This window comes from Lissotriton vulgaris, unplaced genomic scaffold, assembly GCF_964263255.1.
Source record: "Lissotriton vulgaris unplaced genomic scaffold, aLisVul1.2 SCAFFOLD_2085, whole genome shotgun sequence".
Lineage (NCBI taxonomy): Eukaryota > Metazoa > Chordata > Amphibia > Caudata > Salamandridae > Lissotriton > Lissotriton vulgaris.
The window spans coordinates 169,991-195,711 of NW_028254639.1; the positions used below are offsets into that span (position 1 = coordinate 169,991).

The following is a 25,721-nucleotide window of genomic DNA, read 5'->3' on the forward strand; positions in this document are numbered from 1 at the left end:
GCCAACTATTAATTAATGTTGGTCCCATGCGTGAGATAACCCTGAGTGCCTTTACGCATCAGGATTATAGTTAGTCACCTCAGAGTTATGGTTTTATGTAAGTTAATGGAGCTTGAATAACGGAGCCCACGAAGAGACTGGATCAGTCCTTCTTCGTTCTCCGCTACCCGGAAGCGGAGTGATCGGAGCTCGTGCTCCCGGCAGAGAATGGTGTAGTCCTTTCTTGTTCTCCACTACCAGGAAGCGGATTAACTCGACACCAACACAGGGTGTCAGACAACGCCGCGGTTCCTTCGTGAGCAGTTGCCCTGGGTTCCTACCATGATGCGTGTCTGATTAAAAACCACGCTCCCTATCTTGCCGGTAAGCATGACATTAGACTCTTGTCCAACCGCCCAAATTACTCTGTTATACTTAGGATAAGACACTTATCCTGGGTTTATATTTCAGCTGCCGGTTTGTCCTATTCAGAACCGGCAAGTGATCTACAAGTAGCCTTTCAACGAAGCTACTGAAATTAGCCAATTCAGGTAATGGCATCTTTTGTTTTGGTTATTCATTTACCCTTTTTGGAAGTGCCATAATACTGAGGTTTCATTATTGTTTGGTCCTTCACTCCTCAGGGTTATTTATTGGTGAAGAGTTACCTGGCTGATATTTCACATTAGAATTCACTTAAAGACATGTAGTGGTACATGTGCTTATGCGTAGGATAGGAACCCCATACACATTAAAGAGGTAATTATTTTATACTCTCTGTACTTGGTGTGAACTCTGTGGAATATACATTGCTGTTACATACAGGTTCCTTATTGATTTTCCAGAACATCTGGACAATACCCTTATTGGATACGTAAGGACTGAGTTACCTTGGAGTGGAAATTACGTCCATTTCATCCCGTGAAGGGTAAGCATTCTTGGAATTCTGCCCTTAGTTTTTAAATGTAATAGGCAACAGCCCCAACCCTCATGGTTGTTTGTATTTTCTGTAGGGTCATCAATGAGATCCCTTGCCCCGTCCTATCTGTCCTGAAGAAGACTCGCATGGCCCAGGCATAACCAACCGCAAGGCCGCAAGACGAGTCGAAACGTCGACACCCACCAAAAAAACCTGGACCACTAATGTTATCCCCCTCTATGATATAGTGCAGACATTTATACATCTCATGTCTTATGAATAGCATTAAGGATTGCATACTGACTTATTGAAGTGGCCAGGATATATTGTTCCGGTCTTCATTGGCTGGTGTTTTTGAATCATTGAGAATAACTTTATATACTCTGTGTGATTTCTTTTCCTTTCATCTTATCACGATCACGCCCTTTTGACACTTCTTTTTCACTCTACTGCACGCTCTTGATACGGGGCATTGTATATAAAATGTACATAATACTGTGAATTCGCTTTTCATTATGACAATAGATTAAAAATATTGCATATATTTGGAGCTTGTTGCTGTTGCCTATTTTCCCTCTTTTTGTTCTTCATTAATTGAGTAAGGCTGGTTAGATAACATACGCCTCTAATTGAATAAGTTTTGACCTATTGCTTTCATGAAATAGATTGGTCACGGACCATTGTTTGTTTATATTAGTTATTACCCAGGTCCAGTACCTTCAGGGTCACCCCATTGCTTTAATGGCTATGTACATGATTGGGCAAGAAAACAACTAGCAAAATCAAACCTTTTGGCCCCCTTAAAGTTTCACCCATTGTCTGATCTGCATGTAACCATAGATTCTTGTGATGGGGTTAACTTGCAATAAGCTGGTGAGATATCGCGTTGATTCACTAACCAGTGGCAAAGTTATTAACAAATGAATATTTTTGGACCCATCCCATTTAACTCCCCCCCCCCTTCTTAATAGATTTGCATGAACCTCAGTATATCAAGAGAAAGCTAAACACAAAAGTGTCTGCCTAATGAGCATTATGTGCTTGTGCATTCTACAACACACAATTCAATGTTACTGAAAATGATATGTTGGTGTCTGGCCAGAAATATTTTTCTGTTCAATGAGGAATTATTTGAGCAACAGGGAGGAACTGCTATGGATAACTATTATGCCCCCAACTATGCAAACTTGATTATGGGCTCATAGGAGGAACAAGTGCTCAATAGCCTTTGTCTTTAGGACTCAAACTGCCACAATGCACCAGTGACGTCCAGAAAAGGTCTAGTTGCCACTGGTTGAGTGGTCTCCGGTTACAGCGGTCTTTAGCAGTTGTCTACAGGTTGGTGTCTCTTTCTTGCACGAGGACCAGGGTCCAGTTTCATGATGGCCACAGGACCTATGGACTTGGGGACATCTCGTGCAGGTCAGGACTCAGTCTCCCAGCAGGCACTTTGGCGTCCAGAAGCAGGCAGATGATCCTGGGCAGTTGGGCACTCACAGTCCAGGTTTTCTTCACCTTTTGTGGCCCTCTGGCTGCAAAAGGGAGTCAACCAACTTACTTTTGGAGTCACTGGTTCGGTTTTGGCACACGTGGACAACATCTCCAAGAGTGGGTATTGCAGTCTCAGTCCTCTATGCATGGTCCTCTGGTTCAGCAGGTGCAGTTCAGTCTTTGGTGCAGCATCTCTTTTCTTGTTTCAGGGAGCAGCAGGGCTTCAGTCCAGTCCTGTAGTAATCTGAGGACTGTGGGTCTGAGGTGCCACTTTTATGCCATCTTCTCCTTTATGAGAGGGGAGGACTCGGTAGCCGGTGGTTTAATAGTTACTACAAGGCTACCCATCTTACTTTACGTCACTACCTGGGGTTTTGGCCCTGAAACTATTTCAAGATACCACTCTACCCTAAACCAAGATGGCACAAGCCTTCACCCTCTGAGGTGCCCTGGATACATGCCTGGATGCTTGTTTCTGGTCCAGGGAGGACCTGGCTTGGCAGTTCGGGCTGGACTGTTCCCATGGGGCGCAGTGTTAAGACTAATTTGCAAATGGCTGGGTCCAAACCGGAATGGCACAGGGAGCAAAAAAGATAGATTCAACCCAGATCTGTGACTGAGGATGAATGTTTGATTGGTTCAGCATTTCATCCATCATCTGTTCTTTTTGCATCCCTAGTGTGTACCAGACATAATGAGCAACTCCTACTGGGAAACTGGTTCTGCAGCAGGTTTTCCCCCCGTGGAAGAGTTACCTGCCTGTTTGGCTACACAAAGGTGTGGGAAGGTGAAAGTGTGATCGCCATTTGCTTCACTGAAGTGGTAGGCTGTTTGAAGCATGGACTTCTGTGGCCTGCCCCAGGCCGTCGTCCTGCTCAAGAAGGTCACACCCCCTCCCTTTAGCAGTTCCTTTTGTTCCCTTTTCCTGGGAGTTTTTTACACTGCCAAGCAGGGGCAGTCTGTTATCTTGGGTGACAACTGGCGGAGATAAACAGGAAAGGGATCAAAGATTTGGACAACAAAGTGGTGACTTTCTAAAGTTAGCTTTGTATTAAAAGTTATTTATTTATTTATTTATTTATTATTTATTACTGGCATTTATAGAGCGCAACCAAATACCCTTGGGTGTCTCGGCGCTAGACTGCAGTAATGTCTCTCCTTAGAAGTAGGAACAGTGGGCTGAGTGAGTGTGTTACTGGTCGAATAACCACGTTTTAAATTTTTTCCTGAACTGTAGGAGTGAGGGGCTGGATTTAACATGGTGAGGTAGGGTGTTCCAGATCTTGGAGGCTGCGACAAGGAAGCGACGGTCGCCCCATGTAACTGTCCTACTACGTGGAGTGATTAGTTGATTCCGTACAGAGTAGCGAAGTGCTCTGACTGGTTTGTAAGGTTTTAATTGCTCTTTCAGGAAACGAGGCCCCTGATCCTGCATTACCTTGTAAACTATACACATGGCTTTAAACTTTATCCTATTTTGGATAGAGAGCCAGTGATAAGTTCTCAGAGTGTCTGAGATGGGAGCGAATTTGGGCGTTTTGGATAGCAGGCGTGCGGCCGCGTTTTGTACCTTCTGAAGCTTTTTTGTGACTCTTTTTTGAGCGTTCAGAAAGAGGCCGTTGCAATAGTCTAGGGAGGTAAGGACCAATGATGTGACCAGGGTCTTAGCGGCTGTGTCAGGTAGAAAAGGCAGGATTTTCCTAATCATCCGGAGTTTAAAATGGGCCGTGGAAGCTACCTTATTGGCATGGGCCATAAAGTTGAGCTGGTCATCAAATACAACTCCCAAATTTCTGACCTTGGAGCTAGGACAAGGTGGAGTGCCAAAAGTAGATGGCCACCAAAATGTCGGCCAGGATGGTGAGAGATTGCCAAAGATGACTACCTCCGTTTTGTCAGAGTTTAGCTTCAGGCAGTTACCTGCCATCCACTCACCTATGGCAGACATGCCAGATTGGAACCGTTCGGCTACCTCCTGACCGTCGCCCTTAATGGTCAGCACCAGCTGCGTGTCGTCAGCGTAGGAGGTTAGGCTCATCCCATGTGCTTTGATGACACTGGCAAGGTCCGACACATAGATGTTGAAAAGTGTCGGACTTAGGGATGAGCCTTGAGGAACCCCACAAGGTAACGACCGACTGGCAGATTGAAATGGGCCTAGTGTGACAGCCTGGGTTCTGTTAGCCAGGAAGGAGGCCAGCAGATTTCTCGCAGTGGACTGGATACCCATTTTTTCGACACGGTTGACTAAGGTCTTGTGGTCAACCGTGTCGAATGCTGCGGAAAGATCTAAGAGTACCAGCAGGGCTGTCCCTCCTTGGTCCCGGATGGCTCTTATATCATCCGCTGCTTTAATAAGAGCGGTTTCCGTCCCGTGATATTTACGGAACCCAAACTGGGTGTCATCGAGCAGATTATATGTCTCTATATAATCTGAGAGCTGTTGGTTCATAGCTTTCTCCGTAATTTTCGCTAAAAATGGGAGACTTGCTATAGGTCGATAGTTTTTCAGCTCTTGTCTGTCGAGATTGGCTTTTTTTAATAAAGGTTTGATTAGAGTGTTTTTCAAGGAATCCGGGTAGGATCCGGAGCACAAGATGGTGTTGCAGACTAGAGTGAGAGTAGGAATGATAGTGTCTGAGACCGTGGTCAACACTGACGTAGGGCATGGGTCCAAGGCTGATCCTGATTTAACTGATTTCAGTAAGATCTTGGTTTGATCAATAGTTAAAGGATTAAAACTTGTCAGGGAATTGCTCAGGACAGGCAGAGGATGGGGGTGGGGGTGGGAGATGGTTCTGAGGTGAAAGCTTGATATATGTTGTTTACCTTCGCAAAGAAAAACTCTGACAAGGCATTGCATAATGATTGCGAGGGGGGGGGGGTTAAATCAGGTGTGTTACCCGATAATGTTTTAGCAATATTGTATAGCTGTTTGCTAGAATTTTTGGCTTGTTCTATGTGTTTAGAGAAAAAGTCCTTTTTTGCTGCCGTTATCATGGTTTTGTAAGTGGCTAGAGCATCTTTATATTTGTCCTTACTTTCGTTGTCATAAGCTCGTCGCCAGTGTCTTTCCCTGTTCCTTGTCAGTTGTTTTTGAGTTTTTAGCTCTTTTGTGTACCATTGGGCAGTCGGGGTACTCCTATTTCTCTAAAGAGACTTAGTGGGTACTTAGTGGGTACTAGTTGAATTATCTTATATTCAATCTCAGCAATCAGTCTGGTTTAACGTAATAATTATTTAATACCTTGAAGTAATATCTTTGGTGGTTCCTAATGGAAGTTAGCAATAAGCAAGGTAGCTAGTTAAACCCCATGTAAGCCAATAGGACCACCGACCTAGCTACAGTGAAAATAGCAGGTTTGTGTTTCACTGTCAGGGTTTGGTAAATATAAAGGAACAGCCCTTCTTTTTAATATGTTGCAGACTACCCGATTGACCAACCAGGCTTTCCTAGGGGTGGCTTACAAATATTAGGAAGGAAGGTGTCGACCAGTCAAAAGGGTTTATTTTGCCATGCGGATTTCACAGGCTAAGAGTTGACCAACTAAGCTGCACTGTCAGGCCTAGAGTCATGTTTCACCTTGTCACGGTAGAGGTGGCACAATAAGTGACATTTAACTTACTAGCCCTGGGTACCTCTTTTACCATATACTAGGGACTTACAGATACGTTAAATGATGCCGCTCGGTAGAGACACGGGTGCGGTGTAACGATAAGCAACGCTAGCGCTTCCTAAACCAGGGGTAATAGTGATGAACACACCCCCTTTTGGACTGGTGTAGGCTGGTATGAAAGCCCTCAGCCGACACGGGCCCATCCACATCACAAAAAGCATTGTCCAGAGAGGCGCTTGATTGAACTCCACGCCCTGACGAATTTGCCACAACATATGTAAACAGCAATGAAACATATTGGCCTTCTTGGAAAAGGTTAGCAACATGCAGTGCTTTTAAACCGAGTAAGCTCACATTTGCAAATAAAGAGGGTGATTTAATAGCGAGTCTTAACTTGTTTTTAATTGCACTGGACACATTGGTCTCTGCAAATCACGGGGTTTATGTTTTGGGGCAGTTATTTCTCTTTTTTCTGCTCTTCTTGTCTCTCTATTGGACACTATTTTCTTTGTTTCTGTGAGTGGGCAACCGATGATGATATACATGGACATACTAGCGAGAACCTCCTGGTCCCTCCCTGGTGTTGCATATGTGAGGTGCACTCTCACTCTTCACTCACATGTTGTGGGGAGGATATGTATAGGTGCGTGGCTTGATTAACAGCGGTTATTTTTATATAAAAATATTCATTTGAGTGTTCTGGGACAGCGAGAAATTAGACGAGGTGCCAGAAAGTGGGTAGAAATAGATATTCCCATGTTAGAAGCAGGTCCTAAGAGTGACATTGACTAAAATCTCTGGTAGCCAGGCCTTTATTGTATTGATGATTTGTGAGAGGAGGGTGGCCTATACACTATATATAGTCTCTCTCTCACAAACACACGCATGTACATAAAATGACTTATTATAGAGATACAAAAGTGACCCGGATGAATGTATACGATCCTATGACAAGATCGGTTTAAATTCCCATATATGTTGCCCAAGTCTGGGTAAATGCAGGACATGTAATAACTCCCTGCATCGGGAGCAGTGGTTGCATGCACACGGTTCTGACCCATTGGGCCCAGGGAGTGGACATTCAGGTGGAGAGAGGCTGCTGGGCTGTGGTGTATAGTGCCAGTGGATGAGCATTCACATATTCACAACGGGTGACACAGCATTCATCGGGTGCTGATCACAGCAAGACTGTTTCTTACCTTGAAGGCCATTTGTGTGTTGCATTTCCTCTTGTTCCTGATACGTGGCGGGCCAGGTCTCTCCTTCTTCTTTGATGGTTGCGGATACAATTGCTGTGGTAGTCCTCGGACCTGAATTAATAACAACATCCATGTATGAATACTTTGTCTGAAAGGCAGTACCATGTGATCCTCTTCTTGACTTTCACGGTCACAGATCCCAGTCTGAGGTACACTCAGGTTTATTTCTAAGTGCATGGGATGATGCAGGAGCCCTAAAGAAGGATGGTGATTGGCTCCACTATGCCTCAGACTAACACCCTTGATTCATCCTTTTAATAAAGGTAATTAATAGACAGATGGAAACAACAAATGAAAAATATGAACGAGTTTGGGTCTTGCTTCTTCTTCATCTAATGGAATCTTTCATTAACTATGTTAAATCTTTACATATGTACATAGCTTTTTTTTTTACTTCGTAACCTGGTTCCACAATCAGAACCATCAGTGAAACCATACAATTAACCAGTTGTTCTTTAGACCCATTATACAATAATTATGGTTTTTCGTTAATCTATTTTAGAAAGCTATGTTTACGCAGTGTTTCTTTATTAAACTGATATTTACACATATTCAACACCGTGAAGTAGGTAGATAAACTACAATGTGTAGTTAAAAACTGAGGCTCGAGTGAAGGTATATAATTGTTTTGTGCCTTGAAAAAGGCCCCTGCAGTACAAAATAATGTCAGCATTTGATGTGGTCAAGAATTCATACTAGAGGCACAAAAGGATTCCAGAGCTTCTCAATATGTGCTTGACATGCTTCAGCGGGTGTCCTGTGTCTATGTTAAGCATTGTTTACTCTGTGGGTTTGGAGTAGTAAAAGTTGAAATACGAGGCGTCCCTTTCGTGTTGACAAATGTGGACAAGCAGTATTACCACTTTACTTCCCTCTGTGCATCCAGACTTTCCTTATGCCTGAGAAAAGCTGGTTGCCAACTCATCAAGAAATCACCAGGACTTAAAGTCATTAACCAAGATGACATATAATGCACAGGATCAAGAGACTGAAAGAGTTACACAGTGTATGAGACTGGGGAATGCTGCCAGAGCATATCATTCAGGTTTATCCACTAATTCTGCTTAATACATGGACCTTACACATAATCTACAAATGAATACAAAATTAATTAAGAGGGCACAGATCTATAGGTAGAAACTCGAGGGGCAGAGTAAGGGGAAATGCAGGGACAATAGAGCCGGGCTGGGGCACTAAAGAGCTCAATTGGATAATAAGTTAGGAGAGGACCTCAGTCTTGAGACATGCTCTCAAGAGTAGTTTAAGCGGGAAGGAGCCTGGCCAGCAACCATGATGGCCGCCTGACTCCTCGGCTCCGCTCACCTCCAAACTGCTTTCCCGGTTTCCGCGACATCCTGCACGCACTCCTCGGATTACATGGCGCTGGCGGAACCGGGAGGGGAGCCTGATCCTGCCGCTGTGCTTTGAAGCCTGCTCCCGGCAGTGGAAGCGCCGCGACGCCCTCACCTCCTCCGGACTCGGCGAGGCTGGCTCGGGGTCTTTGTTCTCAGTGTGAGCCCGGCCCCGTGTGCAACGACGATCGCCTGGGACTGCTGGACGGGGCTGGTTGCCGTGTCACCGAAGCAGCATCTCGATCCTGGAGCCCTGCCTGCCGCTCCCTCTGACCTGTGCGCCGAAGCTCCAGAAGCAACACTGTAGCACTCCCTCGGACCCGAATCGGCTCCGCCGCTACTTTGTTTCACTGCAGGGCAGGGACGGGCGCCATCTTATCGCCTGCCTTCGTCCTCCGAAGGTGAACACCCGGGACTGGGTCTGGGAAAGCATTGCTGCGTGGGTGATAGAGACTATTGCCCCTGCGCCCCCCGTCCGGGCTCGCTTCATTATGAACCAGCGGGAGTTATTGGGGAATGCTGGCAAGGAAGGCTATCGACCGGCGGAGCGACACTGTGCACATCTGCTCCAACTGGAGGACAATGCTGCGCCCTCTCTCCCCTCGGAGCCATTGCGGCTATGTGACATCCTGAGCGCCCTGTCTGCCTTGAGGGCTGACCTGCGTACAGTCGCTGGGGAATTGGGGGGTCGGATGGACGCGATACTGTCCGCGGCCCCCCTATCTGTTCGTGAAAGTCCGCAGCATCTGGCCGCTACGCCACACCCGGTGATGCATCCTCGTGGCCCCTCTGCCCCGGTCGCCGCTGAAGTGGAGACGGCGCGGGACTCCAATCCTGCAAGTGAACTGGCGGGAACACCCCTGGGTAGAACCGGAATGTCTGGGACTGTTTTACGGCTGGAGAGACGGCATCGGGCGCCATTTTTTGAAGATCCCTCAATGGCGGCTAGCGGAATGCACTTCCCCTTCTTGGAGCGGTGGCGAATGTTGGGACTGGCTGCACTGGGTGGTCCATTACCTTGCGATGCTTCCTGTATCATTAACGTTTTCTCGGCAACGGACTGGATGAACGTTTGTGACCATTCTCCTATCCTGACGAGGTCTCCTCATCCCCTTATTTCATCTGCGTCGTTTTCGATCCAGTTGGACTGCGTCGCTGCATCTTATCGTAAGGGGCAAGGTTGAGGGTGTCCCCTTTCCCTTCGGAACTGTCTTCCTTGTACTGCTGGGACACTGATGGACTGCCGGTGGATTTCATATGTTGGTACTGTATTGGTGGTGGGGTCGGGGTAAGGGTGGCCGGAATAACGTACTTTGGCGGTTTTGGACATGTTCTTACGGCCCTCCCCCGGTCTTATGTGATTTATACTCCTTCCTTTTTCTTTCCTAACGGAACTCTTTCTCTATGTGAACTGTACTCTTTCTTCTTTCTCCTTTTTTCCCTTTCTTTTTCTCCTTCTCAATTTTCTCTTCTCTCGCTATATTTCGGGTTATGGGGAGACAAACACTCTGCTAGGGGGGGGGTAGGCCGTAGCCTCTGCATGTGTGTAGGGTGGGGGGGGGGGGTAAATTTTAGTTCGAATTTCTTTCTATGGTGCCTTTTTTGCTATTATATGCTTTCTTCTTTTTCTCTTGGCCCGTGTTAGGCATATTGGGGGATGGGTGATAGCGCGGTATTAGTTGGGATGTTGCGTCCTCTTTAGGGGTGTGCATAATTTGTGGCCATCCTCTGGCTGGAACCTGCATGTTGCGAACTGTGCTGATTGGTAAGGGTGTCTATTGTGAGTCCCACCTACACGGACCTAGTTTCTTTTCTCTTAATTGTATAAGTACGGAGAAATATGACCTGCTTTTAATGGTTGCGATGAAAACTTTTAAAATTAACCTTCACTGATTCTGGGACATGGTAATACGGTAATTACAGTGTAACCTTTTTACTGCTTGCTTCAATGAGAGATATTACTGTGTCGCCGTAACGCTGCATTGGTGCTTCACTGTTTTCGTGGCCGGCCGGCAGGTTGTAGGCCCGTATTTGTTCTGATTTGATGCACAATAAAGGTTTTCAAAAAAAAAAAAAAAAAAAGAGTAGTTTAAGCACAGGGTCAATCAATCACAAAGAGGAAAAAAACTCTGGGCCTGAATTACAGTTTGGTGGATGCAGGACAACCACAAAAACCGGTGGAACCTGTCTGCCCTATTTAGGGCGCACAGACATCACCGCTCTACAAAAAGAGTGGTCAGAATAGTAGTGGCAGATTGGCGGATGTCCCACGTCTGCCAAACTCCACATCAGGTTCTTATATCTTACCTGTGAGATGCAGAATGGTCTGTGTTTCCTCAGCTGCAGGAGGGGTCGCTTCCTCTTCATTGATGCAGGCTGGTATTACTTCTGTCGCTGCACCATGCCCTGAATTAACAGAAAATTGTGAATGTAACAAGACTGTCCGACTGGCCACTGCGTCTACCTTCATTGATACATTTACTCTGAACAGTGCCGGGGCTCATTAACAAGAGTCCTCAGAAAGCCTGCCTCATTAATATGGGAGGAAACCTTTTGCAAAACCATCTAAACTGCTGTGAGCGCAGAGAAGGGCAACAGACATCTGTCTGTGCATTCATTTTTGCAGTTTGTCAACATTACCAATACTTGTCCCCATTTTTCTGCAGTCTAATTTGAAATATGTTCCAACAATACTTGCTCTATGATCCTTAACAGTATTTCCATCACATTATCTCAAATGCCTTGGATGTTCTGAAACTTTAAAAACGTGCCGCCTAATATTCAAAGGATTACTTTATTGAACAACTTTGAATCGCTGATGCAAAAAGAAATATGGAAAGGCTTGGAAACAAATAAAGGAGGGGGTGTTCTAAGTGAAGAAAAAGACTTGACAAAGTCTATACACCCAACATTTGGTACCTCCCCCCCCCCCTTTGCCTAAAGGGTGGGAAGGGAGGAAGACCCTTTTGTTATTATAGCCCTCACTCAGTCTAATAGTGGCATGATTCATCACCGGGCTCACCCTGATTCCTAAAGGTCAGGGTGGGCTTGAGCGTGTTTCTGGGAGTACTCAAAGTTATTGTGTATGGGGGCGTAATGTTATGAAAAAATTCCTCTCCCGCTCCTACTGTATCCTTTATTAATGGAGAGGGAGGGAAAGTTAAACACTGACTATAGTGGGGTGTGAGGATATGATGGTCCTATGTATGACCTTAAACTAAACCACCGAAACCGCCCTCATTGCAGCAACCGACGACATCCGAACACTCCTGGACAACGGAGAAACAGTGGCCCTCATCCTACTCGACCTATCCGCCGCTTTCGACACAGTCTGCCACAGCACCCTTATACATCGCCTCAGCAACATCGGCATACAAGGAAAAGCCTTGGACTGGATCATCTCATTCCTCGCTGGGAGAACTCAAAGAGTCCGACTTCCCCCATTCTACTCAGAGGCCACCGAAGTCATCTGCATGCGTACCTCAAGGATCCTCACTCAGTCCCACCCTCTTCAACGTCTACATGAGTCCTCTCGCCCCCATCGCGCGTCAACACAACCTCAACATCATCTCTTACGCCGACGACACCCAGTTAATCCTTTCCCTCACCAAAGACCCCAACACCGCCAAAACCAATCTTCACGAAGGCATGAAAGAAGTAGCCGAATGGATGAAACATAGCCGCCTAAAACTCAACTCAGACAAAACGGAGTTGCTCATCCTAGGATCTTCCCCCTCAGCTTGGGACGACTCTTGGTGGCCTTCCGCTCTGGGCACAGCACCCACACCCACAGACCATGCACGTAACCTTGGCTTCATCCTAGACTCCTCTCTCTCGATGTCCAGACAAGTCAACGCAGTCTCGTCCTCCTGCTTCAACGTACTTCGTATTCTCAAAAAGATCTTCCGCTGGATCCCCCTCGAGACAAAAAAAGACTGTCACCCACGCACTGGTCACGAGTCGACTGGATTATGGTAACACACTATACGCCGGAATCGCAGCAAAATTACAGAAAAAACTCCAGCGCATCCAAAACGCGTCAGTGAGACTCATATTAGGCATCCCTCGCCAAGATCACATCACCGGACATCTAAAAGACCTCCACTGGCTTCCCGTCAACAAAAGAATTACTTTCCGCCTTCTCACCCATGCACACAAAGCCCTCTACAATCTAGGACCCGAATGCCTCAACACTCGACTGTCCTTCTACAAACCCACCCGCCAACTAAGATCGTCCAATCAAGCCCTCGCCGCAGTCCCGTGCATCCGAAATTCCACCATGGGTGGCAGATCCTTCTCCTTCCTGGCTGCCAAGACCTGGAACTCACTCCCCACCCACCTCCGCCTTACTCAGAACCAGATTTCCTTCAGAAAAGAACTTAAAACCTGGCTTTTCGACAAATAATGAACCCCTTCCCCTAGCGCCTTGAGACCCTCTGGGTGAGTAGTGCGCTATACAAATGCCCGAACTTGAACTTGAACTCCTGGGCTTTTATGCGAAGAGGTCACTTCCCCCAAAGACGTGAATGCGAAGTAATCAATTAACATATATCACACTAGAAAATCTATGAAGGGACAAGTCTAATACCTGACACGGTTTTCTTAGAGGAATTGCCTGAAAAAGAAAACGAGAAGAGAAATGAACAAACACAAGAATAAACCTTTAGTGACATAAGTGCAGTAAAGCCAGAGGCTGATTGCTGCAATGAAGCTTCGCTGTTGTTGTCCCCCTTGACCTCATGTCGTGAGAGTGCCAGGTACAATGTGGCGAGCACCAGAGATTTGTTCGGATCTGGTGTTCTCAAAACAAGTCTAATACCAGTAAATCCACGGTGTGTCGATCAACCATATATTTTATGGGTAGGACATGCAAGCAATTCTTATTTCATTTGTGCATTCGCAACTAGTGTTGCTACACAGTGTCACACATACATGCAGAGTGGTACCTGTTCTGTAGAGGTCTAAAATATTAAAGGAGGTGTAGTTAGGCACTCAACCCAGATACAACAGGGCATCAGCTCCAACGGGAGGTTTGCGGGGGAGGCCTTGTATTCACACTCTGAGTATTAAAGGAAAAAACAGAAAAACAAACTGGCATCGGTTGTTCATGTAATCAATTTAGGAGGCAGCGGGGGGTAGTCCCCTTAGGACGTAATAGTTTGCCAGGTGTCTCGTTCTAACTAGAGTATCACTTACTTTGTCAAAGGTCTATCCCCAAAAGAGACCTACTGTGCTCTGCTCCCCTGCTTGCCCGCAATGAGAATGAGGCGCTGTGGTAGAAGTACCTGACTCAGGGGTGCGAGCCCGTCACATGGTTTGCGTGCGATGGCAACGAGGGGGCTCATGTAGACATTGAAGAGGGTGGTGCTGAGCAAGGATCCTTGTGGGACGCCACAGATGAATTCGGTAGCCGCGGACCGGAACGGGGGGAGGCGAACTCTCTGGATTCTACCGGTGAGGAACGAGATGATCCATTCTAAGGCCGCGCCTTGGATTCCGGTGTCGCTGAGGCGGTGTATCAGGGTGCGGTGGCATACCGTGTCGAAGGCTGCTGAGAGATCCAGGAGGATGAGTGAGGTGGTTTCCCCGTTGACGAGCATAGACCTGATGTCGTCGGTGGCTGCAATGAGGGCGGTCTCAGTGCTGTGGTTAGCTCGGAAGCCGGACTGTGACGGGTCGAGGGATCCGTTTGTCTCGAGGAAGGCGGAGAGTTGTTTGTTGACCGTCTTCTCGATGACTTTGGCAGGAAACGGAAGGAGCGAGATGGGTCGAAAGTTCTTGAGGTCCGTGGGGTCCGCGGTGGGTTTCTTCAGGAGGATGCTGAGTTCGGCATGCTTCCAGCTCTCTGGGAAGGTGGCTGATGCGAAGGAGCTGTTGATGACGTTGCGGAGTTGGGGTGGGATGATGGAGTAGGCTTTGTTAAAGATGTGGTGTGGGCATGGGTCGGTGGGGGAGCCAGAGTGGATGGTGTTCATAGTGCGGGCGGTGTCTTCGGTGCTGACCGGGTTCCAGGTGCAGAGGGTGGCGGTTGGGTGCGCTGGTTCGGTGGTTGGGTGGTTGGTCTGTGCGCCAAAGCTGTCGTGTATGTCCGCGATCTTGCGGTGAAAGAACGAGGCGAGGGAGTCACAGAGGTCTTGCGAGGGTGTGATGTCGTCGTTGCAGGCGCTGGGGTTGGAGAGCTCTTTAACGATGCTGAAGAGTTCCTTGCTGTTGTGGGAGTTGTTGTCCAGGCGCTGTTTGTAGGTAGTTCTATTGGTGGTGCGGATCAGTTGGTGGTGCTTGAGGGTGGCGTTCTTGAGGGCTGTCATGTTCTCTGTTGTCTGGTTCTGGCGCCAGTTATTCTCCAGGGAGCGGCAGGTTTTCCTTGAGTTTATGAGGTCGTCCGTGAACCACAAGGCTTTCTTGCTGTGGGGTCTGCTGGGTGGTTTCTTCAGTGGTGCGAGTTAGTCGGCGCAGCCGGTGATCCATTGTGCGAGGTTGCGGGCTGCTTCGTTGGGGTCCGTCGTGATGGTGGGAGAGTTCTAGCTGAGGGCGGTGGTGAGCTGGTCGGCGGTGATCTTGCTCCAGCTTCTGCGGGGGGCCTGTTGCGGGTGGTGGTGGGTCGTGGTTTTCTTGAAGGTGAATGGGACGCAGCTGTGGTCTGTCCAGTGGAGTCCGTTGGAGTGGCTGAAGGAGATGTGCTTGCTGGAGGAGAAGACGGGGTCAAGCGTGTGGCCGGCGTAGTGGGTGGGGGTGTTCACTAGTTGCTTGAGTCCGAGGTTGGCGAGGTTGTCCAGCAGGGTGGTGGTGTTGCTGTCATTGTTGTTCTTCAGGTGGAAGTTGAGGTCTCCTAGGAGGATGTAGTCTGGGGAGGCGAGGGCATGCAGGCTTACGAAGTCTGCGATGGTTTTGCTGAATTGGGTGCGTGGTCCCGGGGGTCTGTAGATTAGGGTGCCTCTGAGGGTAGTCCTGGGGTTGGTGTGTATCTGGAAGTGCAGGTGTTCGGCGGCTGTGAGGGTGTCTTCTGTGCTGGTCGTGATGCGGATGGTGTGTCTGTGGACGATGGCGATGCCTCCTCCGGTTTGGTTGGTGCGGTCCTTCCGGGTGATTTTGTAACCGTCCGGGATGGCTATGGCGATGTCGGGGGCTGAGGAGGCGTTCATCCAGGTTTCCGTGAGGAAGGCGACGTCCGGTGCTGTTGTGTCTAGGAGGTTCCAGAGTTCGACTGCCTGCCTGTGGACAGAGTGGGTGTTGAGCAGGATGCACTTCAGGTGATTCTTGCTGGTAGTAGGATTGGCGGGTGCTGGTCCGGGGCGGATGCAGGTGAACTTGCTTTGATTTCTCATTTGGTGTCACATGACATAGCTTGGTCCCCGCGTGAGGAGGGCTTAGTGCCACCGGGCGAACTGACTGCGGGCAGCTATTTAAACCATGGAGGTGACATGTGGTATAATTGGCCGTCTACAGAGATCAATAAAGGTTAGACGCTTCAAGGATACACAATATAAAATGAGCTGACTGCTCAGGAGTTCAATTCCAGAAAATAGATATTGTGTGCACATCGCCGGTACAGACGTCTGCTAAATATACACAGTGCTAGTGCTGGAGAACGAGTGTGAATGTAAAAATAAATTCCCATCGTAGGTATGTATACGTAAATATAAATAAATATATCTTTTGCAGATAGCAAAAAAACCATAGGAATGATATATACCGAAGATTATAGGTGTAGGCAAAAGACAGAGCCGGACGGTTATCTGTTTAGATTGTTTAACTGGTTCCATGTAATGTCACTGTTCCGTCCCATTTTGTGTGTCTGTAATCAGAACACCCATCATTGTTCCTTAAGAAGGAGCGTTTCTTGGACTCGGTGTGTGCAGTTGCTTTTTCTATGATCGTCCATTTCAGGACACACTCATTGTGTAGAGTACCTGATATCAGAATTCTGTATTTCCGTTGGAACCGATGCTATTCCTCTAACCCCCTACCAAGATACCCAAGTCACAAGGACTCGTGCATCCAAGAGGGGGGAAAGGGGATTTGGAATGAGAGAGAAACACACCACGTCTGCTTCTTTTTTCACTTGGCTACGTCTTTTTCTTTCTTCACTTAGCTATTTCTGGAAGGGAAACAATTAGGCTCAAGAAAACAATTCCACAGTCTAAACTTTTCCAAAACCTTATTCTAAAATATTTATATATACCTGTGTGCAGAGTGGCTAACTGTTTCTCTAGTATGGATAGTCTTGTATTGACGCTATCACCAAGGTTTGGTACTTCTACAAAGAGATATACAAACAATTACTGCATGTTCAAAAAGGAACCTTTGCTGAGTGAGCTTGTGTCTTTAGCCAGCCCTAATGGAATTCTATGTACCTTCTTATCTTTTCCTCATTTCCTCTGGGAAAACCAATGGAACTGCTGAAGTTAATACAAGGACGTCTTCTCTAAAGATGGTAAGTATATTATATATATATATATATATATATATTAACACATACATGAAGAATGGACAGACTCCTCAGGAAAACTTCTGATATATCTTGGTAGTTTCGTATCTTTGAGCTTAATGTACAGTTCAATATCGCTTCATATCAATTGCTATATGTTAGACCTGTCAGCCCTTTGGGGGGTCCCTCCTATTTATTTATTTATTTTTGTCCTCTTTTTTGCCCCTCAATCTCTTTATTTTTGATGTCCACTGGATTTTTCAGGTGTTGACCTAGGGGTTAGGTGCTCTTTGCCCTCATAGTCTTTTTCCTGAGGCCTAGGTGCCTTTCTGACTGAATTTACAAGACCCACAAAATGGTGGCCAGTAACTGCCATAACGGACACTGAAGGAGAGGGGCCCATAGGATAGCATAGGGAGGCTCTAGAACCTTCTAGCTGGTTCTGGTAGCCTGAGGTCAGCCTATAAAAGGTTCAGAACCAGGGCGGCCATTTTAGAGAAGCATTCTCAGAGAGCTGACTGGAGTGCAGTCTGCTGTGAATAGGGAAGGGTGATCCTGTCTGGGTTGATGGTTCTAAAAGGACCGCTGCCAGTGCGGTGAATCTGCCTCCCTACCTGCTGAACTGACCCAGCTGAGATAGTGGCTGAGGGGGGGAATTGACTTCTCTTAGGAGTTGCTGTCCGGCGGCTGTTTTCCCCTCCCCTACCTATAGATCTGGCCCCGCTTAGATAAGCTTCTCCAGAGACTGGCTCAGGTGTCACTACCCAAAGGGGGAGCTGTAGTGGTGAGTGTGGCCTGGGAACACTGTCTGGTTGCATCTGAGTAGTAGGGGCTGAGATGATTCCCCGCCCTCTCTATCCAGCAAGAACTTGACTGATAGGGTTTCTATTAAGTGGGAACCCCGTTCACTTACCCAGGATTACTGGTGCCGGGGAGCTCTGGGAGGTCCTCCTGTCGCTGAGCCCTGGGAACACCTCCGTAGGGGCCTCGCTGTGGAGTAAATGTCGCCTGTGACAGCGGGCCGGGGCATTCTCCTTTGAGGATCTGTAGCTTCCGCCTAGCGTAAGGGGAGATTGGCCACCCAGCAGATGCCTGGCTGAGGAGAATCTTGTGGTGGGGGTGTTGCCGAGGGAAGCGCTCCTAAAACTGCGCAAGTCAAGTGGAGGGAAGGCCTCTCTCCCGGAGTAGGCGGTGACGCACCGCAGTGACCCCTTTCCTGCGCACTCTCAGTGGAGGCAGCTCCGATCTGAAAGTGACTTCCCTTCTGCGCAGGACCAGTGAGGGAGGGGCTTGACTTCGTCGAGGCGACGCCATTCAACAACGAAACATCGACTGGCGATCCGAGGGAGAACCCCAGCCTCAGCTGACGCGCCAAGTTGACAACAGGGGTGGCTCGCTTCTGTGAGGAGCCAGTGTGAGGGCTTGTATTCCCGCTGGGAGTCTGTCGGTGAGAACAGAGACTCCCCGTGGCAGTAAGAGAACGAGGAACAATACTTCAGGCTACAAGTAAGCTGTGAATTGGGGCTCTGGCGGGACACTAACGTGGTGAGGTTACGAACGGGAGCCAGGGGTTTCATAAGTAATCACAGGAACCATACTTCAGAGGCAAGAGACTGGCTAAATTTATATCGACTGTTTAACCTTGGAACCCACGGAACAGAAGTCAGGGCATCGTGGGTTATCTGCTCAAGTTCCAGAGTACTAGCCGTGTATGATACTTATTTTGTCCCACAAGGGGGTAACTGAATCTGATTTCAAGTGTATAATTGCCTGTACCAATCCTATTGAAAGCAACGTGTGAGAATATTGCATTGATGAGAAGAGGCATCCACTTGTTCCACTGAAAAGGGGGAGGCTAGAGGGTATGGTAATCATTACAAGGTGACTTCCAGGGAACTCTAGTACTAAGTGAGAATTGCCGGGATCATTCATTCTGAAGGAGAAAGTGTAACATCAAATGCAATGTAATGTTAAGATTTCTTTTTATTGATGCAAAGAGACTGATGCTGGAATATTTGATATGAATAAGTGACAAACTTGACAGATGAAATAAGGGAGAGTATACAGAATTCTTTTATAAAAGTGAACCGTATTTTCCTAAAACTGGTGTAGCGTTGTTTTTGAATGGAAGGACGCTGAGTTGCTGCAGGGTGTGACGCAAGCTTAACAATTTTGCCTTTGGATTAGACCTTATCTACTCTGTGCCAAGCTACCCTGTGTGGTCTGGAGACCCCAGGTCCAACACTATACCTCTAACTCAAATGTCTCTTTCAATCCTTTCTAGAGTTCTAAATGTCTTCACTGAATTTGAAAGAAGGTTCAGCCAAATTCGATATCTTTTTCCCGATAACTTTTACAGGAACTCAAATCTTCTCCACAAAAGCCTCTAAATCAGGCGTCTCCAACTAGTAGCTCGGGAGCTACTGGTAGCTCACCAGCACCCTTAAAGTAGCTCTCAGAGGAGAAGCCAAACCAATCCGATCTCAGGGATTCTGTGTATATTAAAGAAGGCAGCACTGCTTGTGTCATTACCAGTAAGAGTTACGGACAGCCAAACCAATGGCAGGACGTCTTGATGACACTCAAACACACACTCTGTTGGCCTATCAATCAATCAGGGATTTATAGAGTGCACTACTCACCAGTGAGGGTCTCAAAGCACTGGGGGGGACATTTGGGCAACTCCGGTCATTCGAAAAGCCAGGTCCTGAGGCTCTTCCTGAATGCTTTCAGTGTGGGGCTTCGTCTGATGCTGAGGGGGAGTTTGTTCCAGGTCTTGGCCGTGATGTAGGAGAAGGATTTGCCTCCTGTTCTGGGTCTGTGGATGCGGCGATTTCGGCCAAGGCCTGGTCAGTAGAGCGGAGGTTTCTCTTGGAGGCATAGAAGGAGATTCTTTCATTGAGTATTGGGGTCCGGTGTTGTGGAGGGCTTTGTAGGTGTGTGTGAGCAGCTTGAAGGTCACTCTTTTTTCGAAGGGGGGCCAGTGGACGTCTCGTAGGTGCAGGGTGATGTGGTCTTGTCGTGGGATACTGAGGACGAGTCTGGCTGCTGTGTTCTGGACGGTCTGGAGTTTGTGGAGCAGAGATTTGTTAATTCCGGCATGGAGGGCATTCTGGTAGTCCAACCTGCTGGTGATGAGTACATGGGTGACGGTCTTCCTGGATTCGGAGGGGAATCATTTAAAGGTCTTGTAAAGTATACAAGGGTGTTGAAGCATGTGGAGGCTATGGTGTTGGCCTATGGGTCTGCCACATGAACCATCTTTATCCCCTTTAAATCTACCGAAGAAGGAGATTGGCTATGTTATATGTCCTGCTCTATCATTCACACCGTGTGTGACATCAAAGAATAGTGGCAGCAGTAACCAGGGCCAACCCACCAAAGCGTGTGACTGCAAGAACTAGAGTGAAAATGTGTTAGTTGGGAGCATGATCAACCAAAGAGCTGAGGGAAGGAGAAAATTAGAAGCCTCACAAATTCATTTGTGTGTGGGTGTGTGACATTGTGTCCTTCCCTAATAAACAGTGATGGTTCCTTAAAGCTACTCCTAGTGTCAAGGGCGGCCAAATATGTATGCTGGCCCACATCATAAAAGTATTATCTCTGACGCAGTTGTGCCCGTTCATGTTATAATTGTGCCATTGCCATAATATTTTCATCCTTGTCTATTTTGGGCATACAAGTCTAGTATTTACACACTTGCTGCCATCACAGACATATTAAGAGCATGACTGGCCTGCTTTTAGCCATTCCTGACAGTGGCAACCGCTTCTCCCATAATAATGTCCATAACTGATATATGTTGGGCAGCCAGCTGTGGCACAGTGGTAGCCCAATGGTGGGCATTATTAGCAGAACAGATGCATTAATAGTGTTATGGTGAGCAAGCATGGCCTATGATTCCAATTCCTGGGTATTTGAAGCAGAATTTGTCCATCAGAGGCATTTTTACATGGCGGTACTCAACGAAAACGGAGCGGATGTTTAGGGACTGTGTATTTTCTAACAATGAAAACTGATTTGATTTTTAAAGAAAAAATAATCCTATTTCTGAAAAGGTTTTTTGTGGGAAAATTGAGTTTGATTGCTCAAATTGGAAAGTGGTTTTGTGTCAGAAGGCTCAGGAATCCACTGGAGTCGACGTTGGTCCCAATGCCCCACCACCTCAGGAGTCACCAGTAGGAAACTATTGGTAACCCCTAAAACAGCAGGGAAAGGGGAAGTGGAAGAGAAAGACAGAAAACAGTCGCAGGTTGGTGGGTTGTGCTTCTCCGGTATGACTTCTAACTGGATACGCCAACCCCTGGAAAGAACAACTTAATGCATTCACAAGCTCTCTAACACATATTATATGTATTGACAGTTTTAATTATACGAAGTCTCTTACCCCAAGGAAACCTGGACTATGCTTCTCTCTTGTAGGTAGCTGTTGTATGTTCGTCACAGCTCCTGCACATATAACACAATTAGTGCGCTGTTCTTTCCTGTATTTCAATTGATAAACCTTTGGATAATTTGAGGGAATTACCTGGGTTTTAATTAGTCCCTCGTTATAAATTCTTCTGGAAGTCTTGAGTACTGTACTTGAATGAACCTAACCCTCACTATTGGTAAGCTAAATTCTAACCCTAAATGCTACGCTATACTCTAATGTGTAAACTAACCCTAACCTATATCTTCCGAGTCACAAACTCGAACTCAAATGAAGAGACACGAAAATGATGCTTAATTCAACAAAGTCTCTCACAAAAGTCACTTGCCAGAATCCCACGTTGCGCATGCGAATGTTGCTCTGCCAAGAATCAAGAAGCGCTGACAGGAAATTTCAGGAAAAGGACTTCACTCGAGAGCCGCGCTGTGTCTCCGGTGAAGAAGTCAGTTGAAGTGCGCAGTTTCCTGAACGAGCGTGCGCTTCATTACCACAGCTGCTCGGGAGCCCAAGAAGACTAGAACTGTCACTCTGCATAGTTTGCGGGCTTCCTCTGCGGCCATGTTGAAGTACACGCTCTCCGAGGTTCTGAAAGCAGTGCTGCATGAATAGGGTTGTCACTCTGTGCTGTCTCCTCCAATGCGGGTATTTAGAGGCTTTCTTTAGAGATCGCTGGGTTTTCGCTTGAACTGCCCTAATGCTAGCTATCGTGCCTGAAGTCTTGACATTTTGATAGAAAAATATATGTTTTTTAAAAACTAATATGCTAATGAAGACAAAATATTACAATTCTAAAAGACATTTAAAGTTGTTAGCTGAATGATAATTCAATTTGAGTTGGGGAGACTTACTGCTGTGGTTGTACCCTTTGTGACACACAGCTTGAATTTTACTTGATTACAAGTATTTAATATTGATAAACGTTTTCCTAGCACTCTGCTGATAACTTCATCTGGAATGTTTGGGTGGTTACTACTGATAAATCGTTCTTAGGGTGTTCATAGTGTAATGTTATGTAATCTTATGGCCCAGGTCCGGTAAAAGGTTTTTCCAATTCGCACATCCCCATACCCACAATTCCCACAAACGCTCTGAGGCTCCCAACACTCAACAACAGAGGCTCCGTCCCTAACAACCTCAGGAAAGTTCCCCTCACACTAGAAAGCTCGACCACCCTTCTCTCTCCCAAACTCAAATGCATCCTACTAAACTGCAGATCGGCCCAGAGACATTCCTCCGACATCGCGGATCTTGTCTCAAATAGGGAGCTAGACCTAGCCTTTCTAACGGAAACGTGGCTCACTGAAGCCTCTACCCCGATTATGGACATACTAGTCCCCCCCAATTATCACATCATTAGGTTGGACAGGTCTCCTGGCAAGACGGGCGGGGGAATTGCATGCATTGTTAAGAGCAACCTCTCCGTTACTCAAGTCACCTCACCCTCCCTCTCCTCCTGTGAACTCCTCTGCCTAGACATCATCAGTGAGGGCAAACAAGTATGTACTCTACATCTCATTTATCACCCGCCTGGTGACAATCTCATATTCACCCAACAAGTCATGGACCTGATCACTTCCAACGCCGGTCGGCAGACCACTCAAGTCTACCTGGGTGACTTCAATCTCCACTGGAACGATCAGAAAGACACTTCAGTGAATAGTCTAAAAACTTTCCTCAATGCGCTTGACCTCACCCAATTATGCGATAAACCAACACACGTCAAAGGCGCGATACTCGATCTCATCATTGCCAAAGAGAACGCTATTCAACTGGAAGCAATTCTACCCTGCGATTGGTCAGATCACCACATTATCACCTTCTTTATCAACGAAAAAGTTAAACCTAACCCTACTCAACCAATCAAATCCAAAACATGGAAAAGGGATTTGAAGAATCTTAACCCCTCCACCCTACCTCCCCACATCGGCAACCTCCTCCTTCCCCCTTCAGGTGCCTCAGATGTTCAATCACTGACTGACCACTACCTTGACTCTATGAATACAATAGTCAATGAAGTCGCCCCTCTGCAACTGAAGAGAGTCTCCACCAAAATTTCTAACCCCTGGTATGATGACAGTCTCAATGACGAAAGGCGTAATATGCGAATGGCAGAGCGCACCTGGAGATCGGACCCTTCAGCTCTGCATCTCAAAAAGCTCAAGAACAAGAGAAATGCCTACTTTAGGAAAATAAAGCGCACAAAGTCGGACTTCTTCAGCCGCCAGTTGGACCAAGCGAAGAATAGGCCAAGAAAACTGTTCGAGCTAATCAAGACCCAAACAAAGGCACAACCCACACAATCAAATAGCACAACAAAGGACACTCCACATTGTGAAGCCTTCTCTGCTTTCTTTAAACATAAGACTGACAACATAAGAAATGACCTCATCATGGATGTAAATCGATACTCCAACTACACCAGAATGCTTGACACTCAACCTAAAAACAAGGCATCCTGGCAGTACTTCGACACCTATTCGGAAGAAGCTATACACAAACTGCTCTGCACTTTGAAGCCCTCTAATCACCTCACAGGCCCTCTACCTGCTAATGCTGTAAAAGACTTTATCCCCTTGCTCCTCCCTCTCTGGACCAAGATCATTAACAGCTCTTTGCAACAAGGACACATTCCAGACTCCCTTAAGGTGGGGCAAGTCACGCCTATACTCAAGAAACCTACAGCTGATCCGTCTGACCTAAACAATTATCGGCCCATCACCAATATCCCCACCCTGGCCAAACTGTTGGAGAAATGTGTCCAACTCCAACTAACAAAACACATTGATCAATTTGACCTCCTCAACCCTCATCAATCAGGTTTCAGTGCGAAACATAGCACGGAAACAGCTATGACACACATAATTGATGACGCCCTCCAAATTCTGGATCGGAATGAGTCCTGCCTCCTCATCCTTCTTGATCTCTCGTCAGCATTTGACACGGTCAAACATGAGAACTTGTTGGAGCTGCTAAGTACTAGGATGGGGCTATCGGGAACTGTTCTCAAATGGTTTTCGTCTTTCCTTCACAACCGGTCTCAGAGGTTCAAGATCGACAATGTACTATCTACACCTGTGCCTGCAGATCTAGGGGTTCCACAAGGATCCACCCTCTCTCCTACACTGTTCAACCTCGTTATGGAACCCCTCGCCACCTTGCTTCAAGCATCCAATGTTCAATTCCATATGTACGCTGATGACACACAACTCTACCTAAAGTTACAGTCCCCGGAAGATATCAAACAGCTGAATTCCACGCTTATTAACACCCAATCCTGGCTGGCCGATAATCACCTCAAACTGAATGCTCTAAAAACTGAGTTCCTACTCATCTCACCTCCGGCGAAAATCTCCACCACCCAAACCTGGCTCAACAACCTAACAGCACTCAATGTCCAACCTACCATCGTGGACTCGGCGAAATCCCTAGGCATCACACTCGACGCCAAGCTCGACATGCAGCAGCACGTCAGCAAAGCCACAAAAGCAGCTAATTTCCAAATTAACACGCTGAGGAAAATTAAACCCTTCCTCCCGGCCAAAGACTTCCAAACTGCTGTACAAGCTCTAGTCATCCCTCGAATTGACTACGGAATTGCGACCCTCAGCGGTCTCCCACAATCCACAACAGCACCCTTAAGAGCCTCCCTGAACGCTGCCGCGAGACTCATTACTGGCTCTAGAAAGCACTCGCACATATCCCCAGACCTAAAGTCTCTAAAATGGCTGCCTTTTGAAGCCAGAATACAGCTAAAAATTGCAACTATGACACACGCGGCCGTGCACCACAAGGCACCCAACTACCTCGCTCAAAAGCTGTCTATATCAGGAGGTTCGAGATCCAATAGGAGTACTAAAAATCTACTCCTGAAACCTCGTAGATTTCGGAAAGCGAAAACTTACAAACGCTCCTTCTCAGGAATGGCACCCAGGATCTGGAATGCGCTCCCTCCTGAAACAAGGCTAATCACCTCCACTGCACTCTTCAAGAAAGAGGTGAAAACAATGCTTCTGGCCAAGATCTCCTGATCGCTACAGATGTTGGGTCAGAGACTCTGCATTGCTTGTACCGCTGCTCTGCCTATCCCCTGGCACTATACTCGACTTGTTGGGGGCACTATTACGCTACTCTCTTACTACCGACCAAGATATGATACACGTTGGTTTACTGATCCACCTGTACGCCATTGTAGTCGGATCAATGACCTGTGCTGCTCTATACTACTCCCTTACCTTATCATATAT

The 25,721-nt window shown here is 47.0% G+C and overlaps 1 protein-coding gene across 2 annotated transcripts in view; it reads right to left on the reverse strand.

Moving 5' to 3' along the window:
- Nucleotides 1–25,721, reverse strand: part of LOC147659483 (uncharacterized) — a 254,835-nt gene that overhangs the window by 142,818 nt on the left and 86,296 nt on the right. For both annotated transcript variants that reach the window (XR_015307229.1, XM_086951720.1), the window contains exons 7-8: nt 10,925–11,023; nt 7,206–7,316 (exon numbers count right to left, since the gene is read on the reverse strand). Coding sequence is in view for 1 of the 2 variants with exons in the window: in XM_086951720.1 (XP_086807846.1) it covers nt 7,206–7,316; nt 10,925–11,023 (210 nt within the window). In the remaining variant the exon portion in view is untranslated. The remainder of the gene's footprint in view (nt 1–7,205; nt 7,317–10,924; nt 11,024–25,721) is intronic.